The sequence below is a fragment of the Solanum lycopersicum genome, chromosome 6 (genome assembly GCF_036512215.1).
Source record: "Solanum lycopersicum chromosome 6, SLM_r2.1".
Classification (NCBI taxonomy): domain Eukaryota; kingdom Viridiplantae; phylum Streptophyta; class Magnoliopsida; order Solanales; family Solanaceae; genus Solanum; species Solanum lycopersicum.
The window spans coordinates 2537658-2555722 of NC_090805.1; the positions used below are offsets into that span (position 1 = coordinate 2537658).

Consider the following 18065-nt stretch of genomic DNA (forward strand, 5'->3'; position numbering starts at 1 on the left):
AATTGACAATTAATACACCACTAAATGACAAAAATATATTTGAGAATATATTCAAACTAATCAATCAAATATGTACTAAATGCATTTTAATCCTTTTAAGTATATAAAATATTTGATACTTTTAGTGTTCATCAAATATTTGACAGTTTATATTAGACAAAAATAATGGAATCTTTTTAAATATATTAATTAAAACATCAAGAAGATAACAATTATATTTTAATATATTTAAAATTATAAAATTTATTTTTTTTAATGTTCTTTTACACTTTATATCAAATTAAAGTAAAACAAATAAATTAAAATCGAAAAAATATTTAACATAATCTATTTTGAACTTATTCACAAATATAAATAATTATTTTTTGGTCATTTTCTCAGTCAGTGACGGACCCATATTGATTACAGAGGTTTAACTTCATCGATAAAAAAATACATGGTATATATATATAAATTTATGTATATATATAAATATATTAATTGTAAATCCCCTCACGAAAACAAGAAACAAGTTATAGTATCGTGATAGATCACCTTTTAAATTATCCCTCGCATTCAACTAACTTTTTGTATCGATAAATTATGTATTATTATTTCTTTCAAATTGTATTATATTGTCTTATTTATGTTTATATTTTTTAAATTAGTGAATGAAAATTGTGAATCCGTTATTAAAATGGTAAAAAAAAGAAAAAAAATAATGAGAGATTCCCTCTCCCTCAATCTTGAAGCACTCAATTGCTAGTACTATACTTGACTAACGAGTCTACTGTTGTGTGATTCTCTCTCTCTAATCTAATTCCATTTGTTTTCTAAAAATAAACAATCATAATACTGGAATAAATATTAAAGATTGTAGCTTTGTATACTTTTGGACTTTGTAAATTTTTTATTTTTCATTAGCTGAGCTAAAAAGTCTTCTCTTTCACACACCCCAAAACCTTTTTTTTCCCTCATCAACTACCCACCCTCACCTCAACCCCCAACCCCTTATGAAGATTGAAAGAATCTAGGGTTTGACAACACATCATATAAGTGTAAAGATCCAACCTTTATTGCTTTTTTTTTTTTTATCTTGCTGGTGTTATTACAGCTGATTTTCCCATCTTGGGTATGTTTTATTTTCTGTTAGTTTCATTCTTAGAAGTGTAAAGATCCAATCTTTATTGCTTTTTTGTTCTGTTCAATGCATTTGCTGCTGTTTTTATGTTGATTTTTCCATTTGGGTGTGTTTTATTTTCTGTTAATTTTCATTCTTGATGTAAAAGCTTGTTGTTTGAGTATGGTTTCTTTGTTGAGTTTGGTTTCTTGAAATTTCATTACAAGAACCCCCTTTTTTTGTGTTATTTTTTTAAAACTATAAATGGGTGTATATTGCTTCTGTTTTTCTTCTTTTTTCCCTTTTCCATAATTTTCAGGTTGATTTAAGTTGTGTATCTTGAGTTTTATTTTTGTTTTTGAGGGGATGTGTAGTTGTTCTTGTGTTTTGGGGGCAACTCTTTCTGCCCTTTTTTTGGTTATCTCTATCTATGTAAGAATCTTTTTGGTCCTTGAAAAGAAACAGTTCAAGAATGTTCAATTGGCTGAAATGAATTTATAGATTCGCAAAAGAACCAAATTCTTATTGGCGGTTTTTTGAGGGGGGATAGTGTTTTGTCTTTGTTCCTTTTGTGTGGTTTGGGTTGAGCTTAAATGAAGTAATGAGTGTTCGTATAGCTGATCCTAACTTGTTTGAGCCTGAGGTTTAGCAATAGTAGTACTTGTTTGAGTTTGCGGATTTTTTGCGTTTTTTAGGGGTTGAGAGAGGTGAAATGGAGGAAATAGAAGAAGTTAACAAGGCTGCAGTTGAAAATTGTCATAGAGTGATTAGTCTTTTATCATCTAGGACACATGATCAGAATTCGTACACAAATTTAGTTAGAGAAACTGGAGAAGCTGTACACAAGTTCAAGAAAGTTGTCACTCTTTTGAATTCAACTTTAGGTCATGCAAGAGTGAGGAAATCCAACAAATTCATGACCCCTTTACCTCATAACATCCTTGTTGAAAATCCGAATTGCAAAATCGATGATCAGGCGAAAGCTCTTAGGTTACTTCCTATCGACACTCCTGAAAACCGAGTCCTAGAGATGGGTGCTAATGTGAAATGTAATCTAACTTTAGGTAGCCCTTCTCTGGAATTAAGTTCAAATAGTAGAAACCCCCTTAATTTTGGCCAACAAACGCCTTTCCCGAGCTATAACTATCTTCAACAGCAACAACAGCAACAACAACAACGGAGGTTTCTACTTCAGCAGCAGCAGCAATTGAAACAGCCCGCGGAGATGATGTACAGGCGAAGCAATAGTGGTGTTAGTCTAAATTTTGATAGCTCGACATGTACTCCGACGATGTCTTCGACTAGGTCATTTATATCCTCATTGAGTGTGGACGGTAGCGTTGCTAATGGTAATAGCTTTCATTTAATTGGGGCTTCACACTCAGCGGATCAGAGCTCATTCCAACACAAGAGGAAGTGCTCAGGAAGGGGAGACGAGGGAAGCGGAAAATGTGGAAGCAGTGGAAGATGTCACTGTTCAAAGAAGAGGTTTGTATTTTATCTTGCTTTTAGATTTGTTTCCTTTTTAATCATATAATGTCTTGTAGGTGATTAAGAACTTTGGAATTGTCTTCATATAGGAAACACAGAGTAAAGAGATCAATCAAAATACCTGCGGTAAGTAACAAGCTAGCTGATATTCCTTCCGATGAGTATTCTTGGAGAAAGTATGGACAAAAGCCGATCAAAGGTTCTCCGCACCCTAGGTAATATTCTCACCTTCTTCCTTAAGCTGCATCTCAATTACCACGTTTTGTAAATCGGAACTTTATGATTATCAATTATAATCACATTCTTTCCATGTGCATCTTGATCATAGAGTTGGAGAGTGAAAAAGTATATTCCCTGGATTAATTGTCATGTTTAATGTATGTGGTTGGTGGCGGATGCTGAGTATGAGTTCATGTTCTTTTGAACCAATTAACTTTTGTCTAGAACCTTGTTCCGCATCCATCTGTATTGCTGGTGTTTGCAAAAGCTACCTCAATCCTGAAGATACGTTATAAGGAGCTCCAGCTCCAGTCTAACATGAAAGCTTATCACTTTCGCATGACTCCCGTCCTTCTCGTTTGGCATTTACACATATATTTGAGTGGTGAAGTGAGGAGCTTGATTATTATAGTGATTGACTTAACGTTCTTCGTTTTTTTATTTTTGTCAATCGAAAAAGAACAATTGTTATGCTTGACTTGTTGGTTCTTTCATTCAATCAACTGATACTCAATAGTTGCTTTTACTACCGGGATCTGTGGTTTGATAGTTGCTCTATCAAGTTGCGTTTATTGATCACAACAGCCAATCCTTGCTTTGATTCTGTACAAGTTTAATGCATTTATGCGTAGACTTAACGCCTTCCTTGATATATACAGGGGATACTATAAATGTAGCAGCATGAGAGGTTGCCCTGCCCGGAAACATGTTGAAAGATGCTTGGAAGACGCTTCAATGCTTATCGTGACATATGAAGGCGAACATAATCATCCCAGGTTGCCATCACAATTGGCTAATACCTAAACTATCGGAAACTTTAACAAAGCAGATCACAGTCCTCAGACAGCTTTTTGTGTACTCTCTTATCGATTGGCTTCCGTTGTTTCTGTACATATGGTATTTTGATGGAGAAAACATCAATTCCGGGTTGAAGAACTATGCGATAGGATTCGAGATTTTCCTTCTTGTAAGAATATTTCCTTATCAAGTACGAATCCTTTTTTTGTAATTTAGCCATTGTGGTAACTTAGTTTTGTGATATGCATGCTTTTTCAGGTAGTAGATTTTGATTTGTTACAATGCAAAGTAAATTTATATTCCTTTTATTTATCTGTGTCCCTCACCCCTCTTACGAGGCGGATTGAGACTTAACCCAACACCTTACTACACGAGCTGATGACAATCATTTAGATACTTAAATTACAAGTTTCACCTGAATTTGATAACTTTTTTCAATCGTTGTATATATGAATAAATCTACAAAATGTTTAATCTTACTAGAAGTGTAGTGAAAATGAACTACGATACTAATCCTTTATGTTTGCGTAAGGAGTTCTTCCTCTTGCTGCATCGAATGTACTTAGAAAAGTAGTTGAAAGGAATAAAAGAGTGTACTCGATAACATTTGATTTTATTCTTGCTAATAGTTGATAGTAAGGTAGAGCATCTTCTAGTGGAATACGGTTAAGCATAGCATCTAGAAAACAAAAGAATATATTAATTTAGTGACCCAAAGAATTTGCTTCTCTGTGTTCACTTTTTGTCACTTGTTTTTGGGAATAAAAGAACTACTATGAAAGCCACACAATCTATATGACTAAGACATTCATTATATTGTGTTGTGGAATCATTGGTTGGTTTTCTATTGGAATACCTATGAAAGCAACTTCAGATTATTACCTAATTCAATCTTCAAAATACCTATGAAAGACATTCATGTGAACTTTTGTCTGTCTTATATAATATTCCTTCATTTTTCTTAAGAGTGTCATATATATTCATTTTTTGGAAGGTTGCCAACCTTAAACTCCAACTATAAAAAATGTTACTATTAACTCAAAGGGACAAGGCCTTAAAGCCCAAGCCCATTCATGGACAGGCTAGGTTAGCTTGTGAGGCCAAAGTTAAAAAGAGAAGATTCGAGCTTGAATCGAGATCAAGGAACTCCATGCAATGTGGCGTTTCTATTATTGAAGTTGTTTGCTTTGATATATGAGATTGGCTCGAAACAAGTTTTAGTAGGTGCCAACAACTTTTACTTGTTTGAAGTAAAGATAGAATAGAACGATCTTTGTATTAGTTGGATTTCTAGACTTTGATATTTACCTTGTTATTATACCTTTTAAGCCCTTTTGCTAGATGGGATTAAATTTTTAAAAAATCTGTTATTAGAATAAAAAGAAATTTAAGGAAAAGTAAAAAGATTTATGACTCATATTTTAGTTCAAATAAACTATATAGCTCATCTAATCACAAACAAACATAGGATTGTGATTCAACATATATGTTTATTGACTTAATTCATTTTAACCTAAAGTCAAGTGCACCTCTTTATCAACTGAATCACGTTTTTGGTCTAGTCGATGAAACAAACAAACTTTTTCCAAGAAACATATTTTTGTGGAAAATATAATTTCCTTTGTGATTAAACACACCCTAAAAGAAATTATAAAAAGAAAAAAAAACTTAAGAACACATACTTGTTGGATCAGAGTTGAGGGGAATGAAGCCTGGTCCGAAATCATTCACGATACATATATGAAAACTTGTCATTCATTTACCTTTCTTATGAAAGATCTCGAACCAGACGACATTCTCCTCAACAATATTACATGTCTCTCTCTTTCCATGTTGTTAATTTAGAGAAGAGAAAAAGATAGAGAGTATGTTCAAATATATTACTCTTCTTAGGGTTCTTTAGTACTTATATTCCATGGAAATGAAGACAGATTCTTATATAAAATAATCAAGTCCACCCGCAAAAGGGTGTGTACGTACGGCTTAAACTTTCTGATGAAATGGTTATTATTTCGCACATCTTTGCTTAGAGAATCTCTATATTTAGCTCATGAGATAATTCCACTTTAACGGTTGACATGCTCAAAAGTAAATGATAATGGAGTTTATTCCCAAGCAAAGGATGTCTTTTGCTTCCCACTTAGGAAAAGGATGGATGGCACATTATATATACGCATCTTAGCTTGACTTCAACTGATAATTAAACATTTTAATTCTGAAAATATACACATTTAGACATTTCAATTTGTCCCAATATTGTGTAAATGAAAATTTCTTTGTGTTTCGTGTACATCTGACATTGATGTGACACATAGATCTTAAAGTTGTATAAATAATCATTTTGTAAGTTAGAGTATTTAATTGACTTAGTAATAATGAATACAAATGTCTAAATATGAATCCTTAAAGTTAGAGTGTTTAATTGTCGAGTATATATATAGCAACTTTGATGCCAAGCTTAAATATCAAGCTTGTTGGTCTACCTTTTGAAATTTTCATGAGACTTTTAAGTTACAAAGCATAAAGAAGATTGGCTGAGCGTAGATAAATCTTAAAGTGTTCTTTCATCCGCGTTTTCCCTTATGGCAGATTCGAAAAGTATCAAACCGTGCATATTTAAAGGCATTTTAGTTGTTTCTAATGTTAAAAAACAATTATTTGACCCCACTTTTTGGTTTGTATGATTTGTTATTTATTAATAATGTTCAATATTCTTTTTATTGTTTGTTTTATTTAACTACTCATTTAAGGTAACTTGACTTTATTGATAATGTTTATTCCATACTACAAACAAGTACAACATGATATTTGAACTCACGAGCGAGCAACAAAAAGACATAAAGATAGGGGTAAGACTACTAATACAACAAATTCTTTTCACACTCCACGTGTGAAATTTATACTGACTATGTTATGATTGTCTTCAACACTTCATCCATAGCAAATCGTCAAATTCACCCTTTAACTTCTCTCCTACTAGTACGCTTCGTTCTGTTTCCCCTGCAGTAGTCTCCATAGGCATAGTCGAGGGGTGCCAAGCTGGAGTTCCATTCTCATATCCATTACACGTCAATCGTCTCAATCCACTCCCATCCAGTTTCACCACATATAAATCACCATACGGCTGAAACTGATTTGGCAACGACACTGGTTCTGCTGTCACTCCGCTCAAATTGCCCGTAAACAAGAGCCATTCACTGTCCTTACTGAAACATACATGATTCAATCTCTCTTTATCCACTTCCTCTGATCCCTCCGGCCCTGCCACATATATCCTCCGAAGCCCTGATCCATCTGGATGAACAACGTAGATGCTAAAACGATTAATGTCATTCGGATTATGCCTATTCGAAGAAAATGCAATTAGTTTTCCATCAGGTGACCAATTTGGCATCGTATCAATCCATGCCCCATTCGTTAACTGACGAACTTCTCCCCCTTCCATTTCTCCATTGACTCCATCGATAATATACAGATTTTTATACCCCGAACGACCTGAACGAAACACTAGATGCTTTCCATCAGGGGAGCAAGAAGGAAATGCATTGTTACCAGTCTCTTCCCCTGTCAAAACTTTTATCTCTACCGGAATTTCATCGCTGTTAACGTTCAATGAGCTGAACGAAACGCGTGCTATTTGTACAGTTGTTTTAACTGATTCGAATATAGGTCCGATTGATGTATATATCACATGAGGTTCAGCTGGAGACCATGAATTGCAGAAAGATGTACGATCTTTAATCAATGTCCATTTTTTCGATCCATCCGATTTGACGATTTCTAGTCCTTTGAATCCTGGATTGAATGCAATGAATTCACCAGACGGAGAGGATGCAGGGAAGAATCCGTTAAGCCTCAGCATTTTCAGTCCGTTAACCGGAGAAATTACAGAGTCCAAGTAAGGAATCGTTGTTTCCCCTGAACACGATTCGCCTCGGTATCTGTGATAACCGAGGTAAGTCGATTCAGGAGAGAAGAAGGGATTGTAATGATGAATTGTAGGATTAATCAATTCCGTCACCGGAAAGAACTTCTGAGTCTCCACATCGAAAATTTCGATGTGGCGATAGCTCTTTCCGGGTCTTCGAGTTGCAATAGCAATAATTGATGTTTTAGAGTGGTCTCCTGATACTGCTGCTGCTGCAGGAGTAAAGCAATGCAAACCAGGCGGAGTAACTCGAATCGAAGCATTACCCTCATCAACCAAATTCGATAAATCGTCTGGTAAATCGAGTTTGAAAATGCTCCACCATCCATCATCAGCTTTTCGATGAAAATAAATCGTTGAATCACCAGACCAAGTTGGCCAGCCACCGTGTCTACACACAATTGTTCTCGAATCAGGTTTAGATACAGGGAAAACAACAATATCAGTACTTAGATCATGAAATTCCTCGGTAGGCCAACCACGATTTCCATAGGAAGCAACAGCAATCATGTGTCCGGATTTTGAAATCGAAGGACTATAATCAACGTATCCTTGTGGAGTCAATCTTTTTACCTCATTATCGCCCTCGACCGTACTAGTGCAGTAAAGAGCAGAGGAGCTTGTGAAAATCTTTTCAGAATGTTGATGAGCTGAGATGTAATAGAGGCGATTATTACGAAGAATTGGACGATCGAGAAATAAGGTATTGATTGAAATAGGAATTAGTTCAATTCCTGAATGACGACGACTCAAGTGAATGCGAGGAGCACCTGATCTTTCAGAGACGAAGACTAGTGTCTGGTCTTCGTCAATGAATTGACCATTGAAATTGACGGATGCACCGTCTGTGAGACAGTGCTCCGTGATTGGGGAATTGAGGAAAGACAATGGGGATTTGAGAGAGAAGATATCGAAACCGTAGTTGGTTCTACCAACAGTAGAGAAGATAATTGAACCATTTGGTGATTGTGAATCCATAATAATAGTTAATAATTTTGTTGATGTGATTATGCAGAAATAGGAAATTGATAATTTATAGAGAAATTTTGGATATCCTATGCACGTAAATCTTTAGTGAATGTGACATCGGATCTAAGATAAGTGGGGAAATGTTCACGTTAGCCATGACGTTTGGTCTTTTGTTTTGACCTTTGTTTTATCACATTGTGGGGGCAAAGCATAAACCAAACTTGTGTATATATTCGTATAATGGAACAAGTAGACACACATGTTTTACCTGATATAATACACATAAGACGTTATGTTAAGACACAAAATTATCATATAGGACGAAATGTGTTTATTTTATTCAATTTTATACAAGTTTAAGTTTCTGTTTGTGCACACCCAAAGTTAAAGGTCATAGTTATCCGCTGAAGCTAAGTTAAGGCACACGCAAAACCCAAATTGAAGGACATATATATCAACTGAAATCAAATTGAAGGACATAACTATATATCATGCCTTAAAAAGATATAAGAAGGGACTTACAATTAGAAACATCAAACCAAAATTAGTGAAGAAGAATGATGGAGTTTCTACATTATAATTTGGGATGAAGCACACGTACTTTTAGAATATGATCGAAATTTTAGAAACATGTTTAAATTTAATTAGGATTCTATTGCTAGGTAAAAAGAAAAAAGAAAAAAGAAAAAAGATCAACCATGATATATAATTGTAATATATAATCAATACTAATCACACTTCGCATATTGATCATTTTTTGTTTCCTTTTTAACTGGTGAAAGAATGAGAAAATAAAAAAATAGGACTAAGAAATAAAATATATTTTGACTTTTAATTTTTTTTCCAACTTCTTAACATTTATAACAAGTTGGATTTTGTGTTACTTTGGTATTAATTTGATTAGCAATTTAATTTTAATTAATAAGTTTTTAATCAAATTACCCTAATATATTTGTAACGACCTGTTTAGTCGTTTTGAGCAGCAGATTTTATTCTGGAAAAACAGGCTGAGGCGACGGACCCAACGACGGACCGTCATGGGCACGACGGACCGTCGCAGGGTCTCGTTTCAAAACACTTAGAAAATTTGAAATTGGGTACTGAAAATCGACTCTCTGAACTTCGTAACGGAGTGGCAGGACGGACCGTCACAGGCCATTCACCCAAAATCAAGTTTCTGAACTATGTGACGGACAGCAGGACGGACCGTCGCAGGCGCGACGGCCCGTCACAGTTTGCATAATCCCAGTTGGAGTCGGATTTCTGGTTAAGTTTTAAAGGGGCGTTTTGGACTATTCCTGCTATAATTATATATTTCGTGGGTTTATATTAATAACTCAAATTCTTGGGGGTTAAAAGAGGTAACCTTAAGTTAATTCGTGGGGTATTATTGCCATCTTTTATTCTTAATTATATACTAATTAGGGTAAAAGAAAGAGGGTTTGAATAAGAAAACAGAAATAACAAGAAGGGAGAGGGAGAACCGATCGAGAGAAGAGGAAAGCACCAAGCTTTGAGGATTAACTTGCTTGATTTCAATTCTTCGGTGGAGGTAGGTTATGGTTTTCATGCTTTCATAGTAAACTCTTAATAGAGAATGATATGTATTGGTAGTATTGTAAACCCTGCTATGTGCTTAATTGTATGCATGCATGAACGTGATTATATAATTGTGATTATATTAAGCATGATGAAGTTATTGAATCCCAAATCTTGATAAAAACCTAATCTCTTTTTAATGATGATGCCTTGGTAAGGGAGAAGGCTTGATGAACCTTTTGATGAGATTGATGATGCCTTGGTAAGGGAGAAGGCTTGATGAGTTGATAGAATGAGATTAGGGGATCGGGTGTCACGAACCGACACGTAGAATTAGGGGATCGGGTGTCACGAACCGACACGTAGAATTAGGGGATCGGGTGTCACGAACCGACCCGTAGAATTAGGGGATCGGGTGTCACGAACCGACACGTAGAATTAGGGGATCGGGTGTCACGAACCGACACGTAGATTTAGGGGATCGGGTGTCACGAACCGACACGTAGATTTAGAGGATCGGAGTGTCACGTACCGACACAAGAGGATTAATGAATATGAGGGAGCGGAGTGTCACGTGCCGACACAAGAGAAATAAAGATAATGAATCTTGAAAGATGTTAATATACTCAATCTAATGAACATGATTCCCAAATGAGTATGGTATTGAGGTTTGAGTCCTCATGTGTGAACTTGATGGTAATTGTTAATGATATAGTGCTTGTTGTTGCTACATGTTGAGTATCATAGTTGATTTTATGATATTACTTGGTATATATTGCTTTCTATTTTGAGTTGGCCGATGATATCTACTCAGTACCCGTGTTTTGTACTGACCCCTACTTTTATGTTTTCTTCTTGTTTATTTGTGGAGTGCAGCAAACGTGCCATCGTCTTCAACTCAACAGTAATTCAAGCCAGTCTTACTACATCGGAAATTCAGGGTGAGCTAATGCTTCTAGCTTGGACTGGATCTTCTTCTTCAAGTCTTGATGCCTTGAACTTCCGGCATGGACTAGCTTCTTATGTATTTTTAGCTTTTAGAATACTCTTAGTTTAGTCATTTGATCGTAGATGTTCTTGTGATGATGACTTCCAGATTTTGGGGAATAATAGATGTTGAATTTTAGAAGTTAATGAATTGGTCTTTATTTAATGAATTTAAGTCTTCCGCATTACTTTCTGTTGATATTATATTGAAATGTTAAGGTTAGATTGGCTGGTTCACTCACATAGGAGGGTAAGTGTAGGTGCCAGCCGCGGCCCAGTTTGAGTCGTGACAATATTTTAATATGCATAGTTTCATAAAGAAATTAACATACGAAGTAAATACACGAACTAAGCAAAATTTTTTTTTTTATCATATCTAAATAATATAATTCTCTATTTACCTAACCTCACACTATAGCTTCGTCCCTAATTTTTATCTATATTTCACCCCGAAACTTGCTCCAAAAACGTTTTTTTTAAACATTGAGTTTGACTCCCATGGGAAAGGAAAAAGATTCCTTATCCCAAACTACTTAAAAGTCCACAATGGCAACCCAATGTTTAGTAAAGTTAGTTGTCTAGTACTGAATCGAAATATATGCCAAACAATATGTTTGGATAATATTTAACTCTGATTTATTTTTATTTTTATATTAATTCAAGCCTATATCTATCTACTCCTTTAGTTTTAGCACGTACTTCAATTAACTTGATACGATAAACATTGAGTGTGAATGGAATAAGTTGGTGAGACAACTTTAGAACATTCAAATGGTCTAAATGGACTACTCAATATTCTCATATTTAAAATTCTAAAAATGTTTTATAATGTTGTTTAATATATTAATTTTTAAAATGTCTTTTTTACTTTTATCTAAATAAATTTGTCTTTTTAGTTTTTTTCTTGGTTAAAAGTAATTTCATATATAAAAAATGACTCAGATTGTGCTACACATATTTATAATATATAGTGTGTGTTTTTTTAAACTCAATATGAGTATTCGTGTGGGAATCTAATTAATTAATTTTAATTTTTGTGGAAAAGTTTTACTTTAAAAGATAAATCGTTTAATATCAAAGACAATTCTATCTCCTCGACTAGTACTCAACACCTTTAATTATAAATGAAGAAATACTTACTAATTTATCACAATATATATGTGTATAAACACTTTAATTTAATTAAAAATTGGGTTGAAATATATATGGAAAAAAAGATACTGTAAACCAACAATATGGTTACCAACTCAAATTATAATTAAAAAAATTAACATAAAAGAAAATTATTTAACTCAAAACATCGTTATATTATATTATATAAATTAAAACGAAAGAAATATAAACATATAGAAGATCCATCCCTTGGATAGATAGAGAGGGAGGGCAGAGCTTTTGGTTTTTTCATGTTGTCAAAGAGTTGAATAATGGTTTTTTCGTGTTGTCAAAGATTTGAACAATGAAAATAGATGGCGAGTGCCTGATCGAATTGATCAGGTCATGTAGGCCGCATTGGTGGGGGATGGGTTTCCCCCCCAGATAGTTCTGGCTCGGAGGTCAGAAATCCGCAACCTCCTCTTTAACCACCCTACGAAGTTAGTTCCTAATTCCCACAGTTTTTGCAGTGCTTCTTCTACCCATCTCGATCAAAAGCCCCTTCTTTCCTCGATCTATAATACATACCTATTTTAAGAAGATTAACGATTTTATTGGATCTTAAAAATTACAAATACAATATTCTCAGAAATCACTTAATTAATTAGTAGAAATTAAAAATTAAAAAAAAAAAAAAGCCATCGTTTTGTTCTGTCCCCACACTGCCACACTATATTTTCAATTTCTCAATTCTTTCTGAAAAAAAAAAAAACACAAACATAATAACGTGTTAGAAAATCATAACCAAACATATTATACGTTAAAAGTGTAAAACATATATAGTATTTTAAAAAAAATATATGATATGATATAAAATAGCGTTACCTTTGAACAATTTAGCTGTGCAATCTTCATCACACTTCATCTCACAATGAGTGTATCCACCTGAGCAATCCTTTTGACAATCATTATAACAAGTTATGTAGTCCGTTGAAGCAGATTTATATGCTTTTTCCACTTTTTCTGCGTTACTACTTTCTCCGTCAGCCATGGAGACGTAAACACATGAAGAAATCATAACGATACAAACGAAAAATAATGTAACAAGATTCTTTGATGTCACCATTTCTATTTTATTTTACTTCTTTTGTTATTTGTGTTTTGTTTTTGGTTTATGTTTTTTTTTCTTTTACGTGTTTGTTTATTTTTGGTTATTATGTTATTCAATCGCCTATTTATAGGTGCTTTGGGACATATAAGTGATGGATATACACTTTTGTAGGAAAAATTTGGTTGTACAATTATTTATTTTTGAGTGGTTGGTAATAAGATTTATGGATTACTTAAAAAATTATTATTGATTAGGGTATGTATTTTCAAAAGAGGAAGATAAATTATAAGCATTAGGCTTTTAAGAATAATATATAGTGAATATGAAAAAGATGATGTGCGCGTAATTTTATCTCTCTTTTGTGAAGATTGAAAGACTTTCAAAAACATCGAGACTGTTTTCAAATTAAGTAAGGTTGTTCGCAACACTTTTTTTTTTCTTTGCCCATTTTAAAGTTGAAAATATGACTTATCTTATTTGCTTTACGATACGTTAGAACACCCGATCGTTTATTAGTTTAACTTATTTTGACTTAAAATTAATAATCCTTGCATCTGACACAAAATATTAATTTTATCTACAAATTATTAATAGCCTTAATTTTTTTTACTTTATAAACTAAATTTAGATTCATCTTTGATCTGCCACATGACATAGTAAGTAGTCTCAAACTCTTGTAGGAGCATGAGATTTTTAATAAAAAATCATGAAAATGTTTTAAGAAACCATTCAACGTGGCCAAAAATTAAAGGTGTATTTCACTCATATTGTAAGATCAAGTGTATATTTAAATCAGTTAGTATATATATATATATATATATATATATATTTAAGATTGTCAATAATTTAGAGATAAAATGAATAATTCATGCTTAATTTAAGAATATTTTTAACACTTCTCTCAATTTATAACACTCCATAATATATCAAAATTAAATATACAAATGAAAGAATTATTTTTTGAAAAATTAAAATGTCTTGAAACTCTTTCTCCCAATATTATATTGACTAACCTTGTCTCTCTCTCTATGTATATATAAGATATAAACAGAAAATTTGTTTGTCATAAGAAAATGTAATTATGATCCAAATAAACTAATGTAATTAAAATCCTCCCAACCTTTTTAATTTGACTTTATTTCATAAACTAAAAAACTATTGCCTTTGTTCGAGCTAGACTTACATCTATAATACATTTATAAACCAAATCTTATATATTGCAAATCTTTTAGAAAAGCAGAAATAAGAGAGAAAGTAATAATTTTTTTTTTTATAAATCTGATGCGAATTATTAATTTTACTCTCGAATTATTGACGGTCTTAAAAATATTCTTTTATTTTATTAAGTGAACTCAAATACATCCAATCATTTATTTTACTAACTGAACTCAAATACACCTTTAAATATTCGTCAACTTTAGGGGTGTTTTCAATACTTTTAATTTTTTATTGAGTAACTAAAAATTTACAACAAATTTATAGATATTTTTAATATTTCTCTCCAATAATCACTTACTATCTTTGACTCAAAACATGTCAATAGCAATGTTTTAAAAAGCAAAGGCATCATTTTGGGCACAAGATAAAAGTTTTGAGACGATGAACGTAAAATGCGATCAATTTTTATATATTCCTAACTTAGTTATTAATATTTACAATTGACTCGAGATAAACAACAATAATTAAATAAACAAACTATTTTATTGAAAATTAAAAATTACCAAATTATGACAAATTGAAATGCCAAAGTGAAAAATTCATTCGTGGCAACAAATTATAACACTACTAGTTTCGAAGTTAAATAAAGTACCGAAAATTTCATATAAAGTTCAAATACTGCTAAGAATGATAACAAAAAAATTAAAATAACGTAATGTATACATACATACATCATGTATACTACTACTTTTTTATTCTTCTTTCCCTATTTTTGCTATACTAAAAGAAGTGTTTTTGGATGCTTTGGTCCATCTTCAAGGCTTCAAATTAATTTTTCATTTTCTCGATTCTTTCTGCAAAAATAGAAGATAATGACATATTAGAAAATAAAAACAAAAATAATTTTTTATAATCAGGTCAATTATACGATAACTAACTATACAATATGTTAATTTCTATGAAAACATTAATCAATACTTTTATAATAATAATAACAACAATAAATGATGGGTGAAGTAGCTCGTGATTGCACAATTATAACATGTACTATGTCTCAATAAACTAAACTACATAGTTAATGTAAATATTCTCTAAGTTCTCGATGTATATTACTAATTAAATTTAGAAAAATCACATGTTAAAACTATAATAAAATATTGTGTAAAAAATCCTTTAATTTGTATGGTCATATATATGAATTCTAAATTTAAAAAATATTAACGTACTTTATATAACGTGTTAAATTAATTTTATGGGAAAAATGACACATATATCTCCTAAACTATCGTAAATGATATGCAGATACTCTCTATCGTTATACTTTTGGGACATTGTTGCTCCTGTACTTCACTCTAATAGAAAACTAAACAAGGACATGTGACACGATTTTATCCATTGATCAAATATTTAACAAAATGTCGGGTAGGTAGATAAGTAAGTCTATGACATGTGTACGTCTGTTAGTATAAAAAAATATATATATGCTCTACTTTTTGTACGACAAAAGTACCAATGTCTCAAAAATATGACGGATGATATCTGAAAATCATTTACGATAGTTTCGGATATATTTTTTCCATAAATTTTTACCTTTGAGCATCTTAGCACTGCATTCAGTGTCACATTTCATCTCACAACGAGTGTATCCCAATCCTTCATTAATACATTCCTTTTGACAATCATTGTAGCAAACTTTATATTCATTTGCCACAGTTTCAAATGATTTTTTAAATTCTTCTGCTTTATTTTCTTCATCATCAGCCATGGATGAAGAAATCACAATAATGAAAACAAAAAACATTGCAATAAGCTTCTTTGATGCCTCCATTTTTTTAAAAAAAAATATAAATATGTGTTTCACTTTTAGTTTTTTGATTTTTCCCTTTGTTGTTATATATGTACTCAAATAGTTATGTGGTTGATAACCAATTTTGTAGGAAATTTCTGGTAATTATGCTTGTGTTTTTTTTTCCTTCTTGTTTTGGTTGGTAATGAAGAGTTAGTTCACTAAAAAGTAGGAATTATTATAATTAATAATTAAATTATGATTTCTAAAGAACTACATTACTTTCAAAAATATGAAGACTACTACTTAATTTTCAAATTAAATAAAAAGCTAATTAAGGTCGCTTGTCATTCTGTTTAAGATATGTGTAAATATACATTTACCTTTAATGACAACGATTATATATAGGGCAAGAAAAGCTTAGTATACAGATTAAGTACCTTGAAATATTTTAAAATATTTTGAATACGAGTAATGACATTTTTTCATTTGCCAAGGGATATTGTGATTATCTTTGATCATCTCTACAACAATCTTTGAATCACATTCTAAGATTACATTGCTATTCCTATTTTAGAACCCATTTTAATTTCAGCATAATTAAAATCATTTCTATGAATAATATGAGCAACAACACCCATTTCACACCAATTATCCACCAAAAATTACTATTACCATTATTAATTTTCCAAATCAAAAGACCTTCCACATGATCTTTAATATTGACCAATTGTTTCCAAGCAAGGGAATGGGTAGGTTGAATTAGAGGCAACAATATTTAGATATTTTAGCTAAATATTCAAGGGAAAAGGGTCTGATATACCCCTCAACTTTGTAATTTGGAGCTGATATACCTCTCGTTATAAAAGTGCCTCATGTATGCCCTTACCGTTATACAAACGGCTCACATATACCCCTGCCGTTATAAAATGGCTCACATATATCCTTCATTTAATGGAAGTTAAAAAATTAGTTTTAAATTTATATTTATTACTTCTAATTTTTTTAAGAAAATTATTTAGTGATATATATGATTCTTCTATCAAAGTTCAAGGTATATTTTAATTTTTTTCATACATAATTTATTTTTTGACTTCTTTTATTATAATTATTTGAGTTTCTTATTCTTCTTTTGTTTTTTTCTTTCATTCCTTAGTTTAAAGAAAAAAAATTAAACTATTTTTTTTACTGTGTATTGTAATTTAATTTCGTATTCAAAGAAAAAATTTTGTCATCTACAATAAGTTTTACAAGAATATTAGTAAAACATAAATAAATTTGATTATCAAAATAATAATTATAAATTAGTCATTGAAACAAAAAAAAGTCAAAAAAATATGTTTGACGATGATTAAATTTACTCATATGGGATTATATTTTTTAGAAAAAATAATAAAAATTTAAATTAAAATTATTTTTTTTTTCATTTCCGTTAGAGGAAAAGAGTATATGTGAGCCATTTGTTTACAAATAGGGGTATATATGAACCACTTTCATAACAAGGGGTATATCAGCTCTAAATGAGAAAGTTAAGGGGTATATCAGACTCTTCTCCCAATATTCAATAATAGAAGATAATGTAATTAGAATTTTTCTCGTAATTATACTAGAGAATTAGATATTTATCGTAAATCATGTAATAGTCTTGAAGAATTTCTAGAACCATCCATGAACAAGTATAAATAGGGGATGATCGTGTACATTTGTATTTAACCAAGAATAACCCAAACAAAGATAATTCAAAAGTTTTCTTTCATAAACAAGTTCACCTTCTTGACTTCCTCTTCCTTAATTAGTTGAATCTCTCGATCTTAGTTAACGATCTTCGAATAGCATAAAGTTTTCTAAATATACTTTTCTTCTATTATTCTCTACATTCATTATAAAA

The 18065-nt window shown here is 31.8% G+C and overlaps 3 protein-coding genes, 1 long non-coding RNA gene and 1 other non-coding gene across 5 annotated transcripts; 1 reads left to right on the forward strand and 4 right to left on the reverse strand.

Moving 5' to 3' along the window:
* The first annotated feature begins 699 nt into the window (after window positions 1-699).
* On the forward strand, window positions 700-3915 carry WRKYIId (WRKY transcription factor 21). Its single transcript, NM_001328269.1, has 3 exons — window positions 700-2587; window positions 2680-2805; window positions 3469-3915. Exons 1-3 carry the CDS (start codon window positions 1812-1814, stop codon window positions 3611-3613), a joined length of 1047 nt encoding a protein of 348 aa, NP_001315198.1. The 5' UTR covers window positions 700-1811; the 3' UTR covers window positions 3614-3915.
* A 1387-nt stretch (window positions 3916-5302) lies between these two features.
* MIR166a (microRNA MIR166a) lies at window positions 5303-5413 on the reverse strand. The gene has a single exon (NR_107985.1). It is a non-coding gene; the product is annotated as a microRNA MIR166a (primary transcript).
* Window positions 5414-6351: 938 nt separating this feature from the next.
* On the reverse strand, window positions 6352-9177 carry LOC101247825 (uncharacterized). Its single transcript, XM_004240464.5, has one exon. The coding sequence runs from the start codon at window positions 8511-8513 to the stop codon at window positions 6531-6533; it is 1983 nt and encodes a 660-aa protein (XP_004240512.1). The 5' UTR covers window positions 8514-9177; the 3' UTR covers window positions 6352-6530.
* Window positions 9178-12713: 3536 nt separating this feature from the next.
* JJH3 (anti-PCD protein-like) lies at window positions 12714-13263 on the reverse strand. The gene is given in 2 exon segments (NM_001247354.2): window positions 12714-12878; window positions 13008-13263. Coding segments are annotated over 2 exon segments (267 nt in total). The 5' UTR covers window positions 13249-13263; the 3' UTR covers window positions 12714-12852.
* Window positions 13264-15030: 1767 nt separating this feature from the next.
* LOC109120509 (uncharacterized) lies at window positions 15031-16183 on the reverse strand. The gene is made up of 2 exons (XR_011221623.1): window positions 15982-16183; window positions 15031-15245 (listed from the first exon to the last, which is right to left on the reverse strand). It is a non-coding gene; the product is annotated as an uncharacterized lncRNA (long non-coding RNA).
* Between the last annotated feature and the right edge of the window lie 1882 nt (window positions 16184-18065).

What these genes read in the sequence shown, in the direction of transcription:
- LOC101247825 (XM_004240464.5), bottom strand. Translation starts at nt 8,513, where the DNA reads ATGGATTCACAATCACCAAATGGTTCAATTATCTTCTCTACTGTTGGT.
- WRKYIId (NM_001328269.1), top strand. Translation starts at nt 1,812, where the DNA reads ATGGAGGAAATAGAAGAAGTTAACAAGGCTGCAGTTGAAAATTGTCAT. An exon ending in TGTCACTGTTCAAAGAAGAG is followed by an intron (nt 2,588 to 2,679) that starts GTTTGTATTTTA and finishes GTCTTCATATAG; the next exon opens with GAAACACAGAGTAAAGAGAT. An exon ending in AAAGGTTCTCCGCACCCTAG is followed by an intron (nt 2,806 to 3,468) that starts GTAATATTCTCA and finishes TGATATATACAG; the next exon opens with GGGATACTATAAATGTAGCA.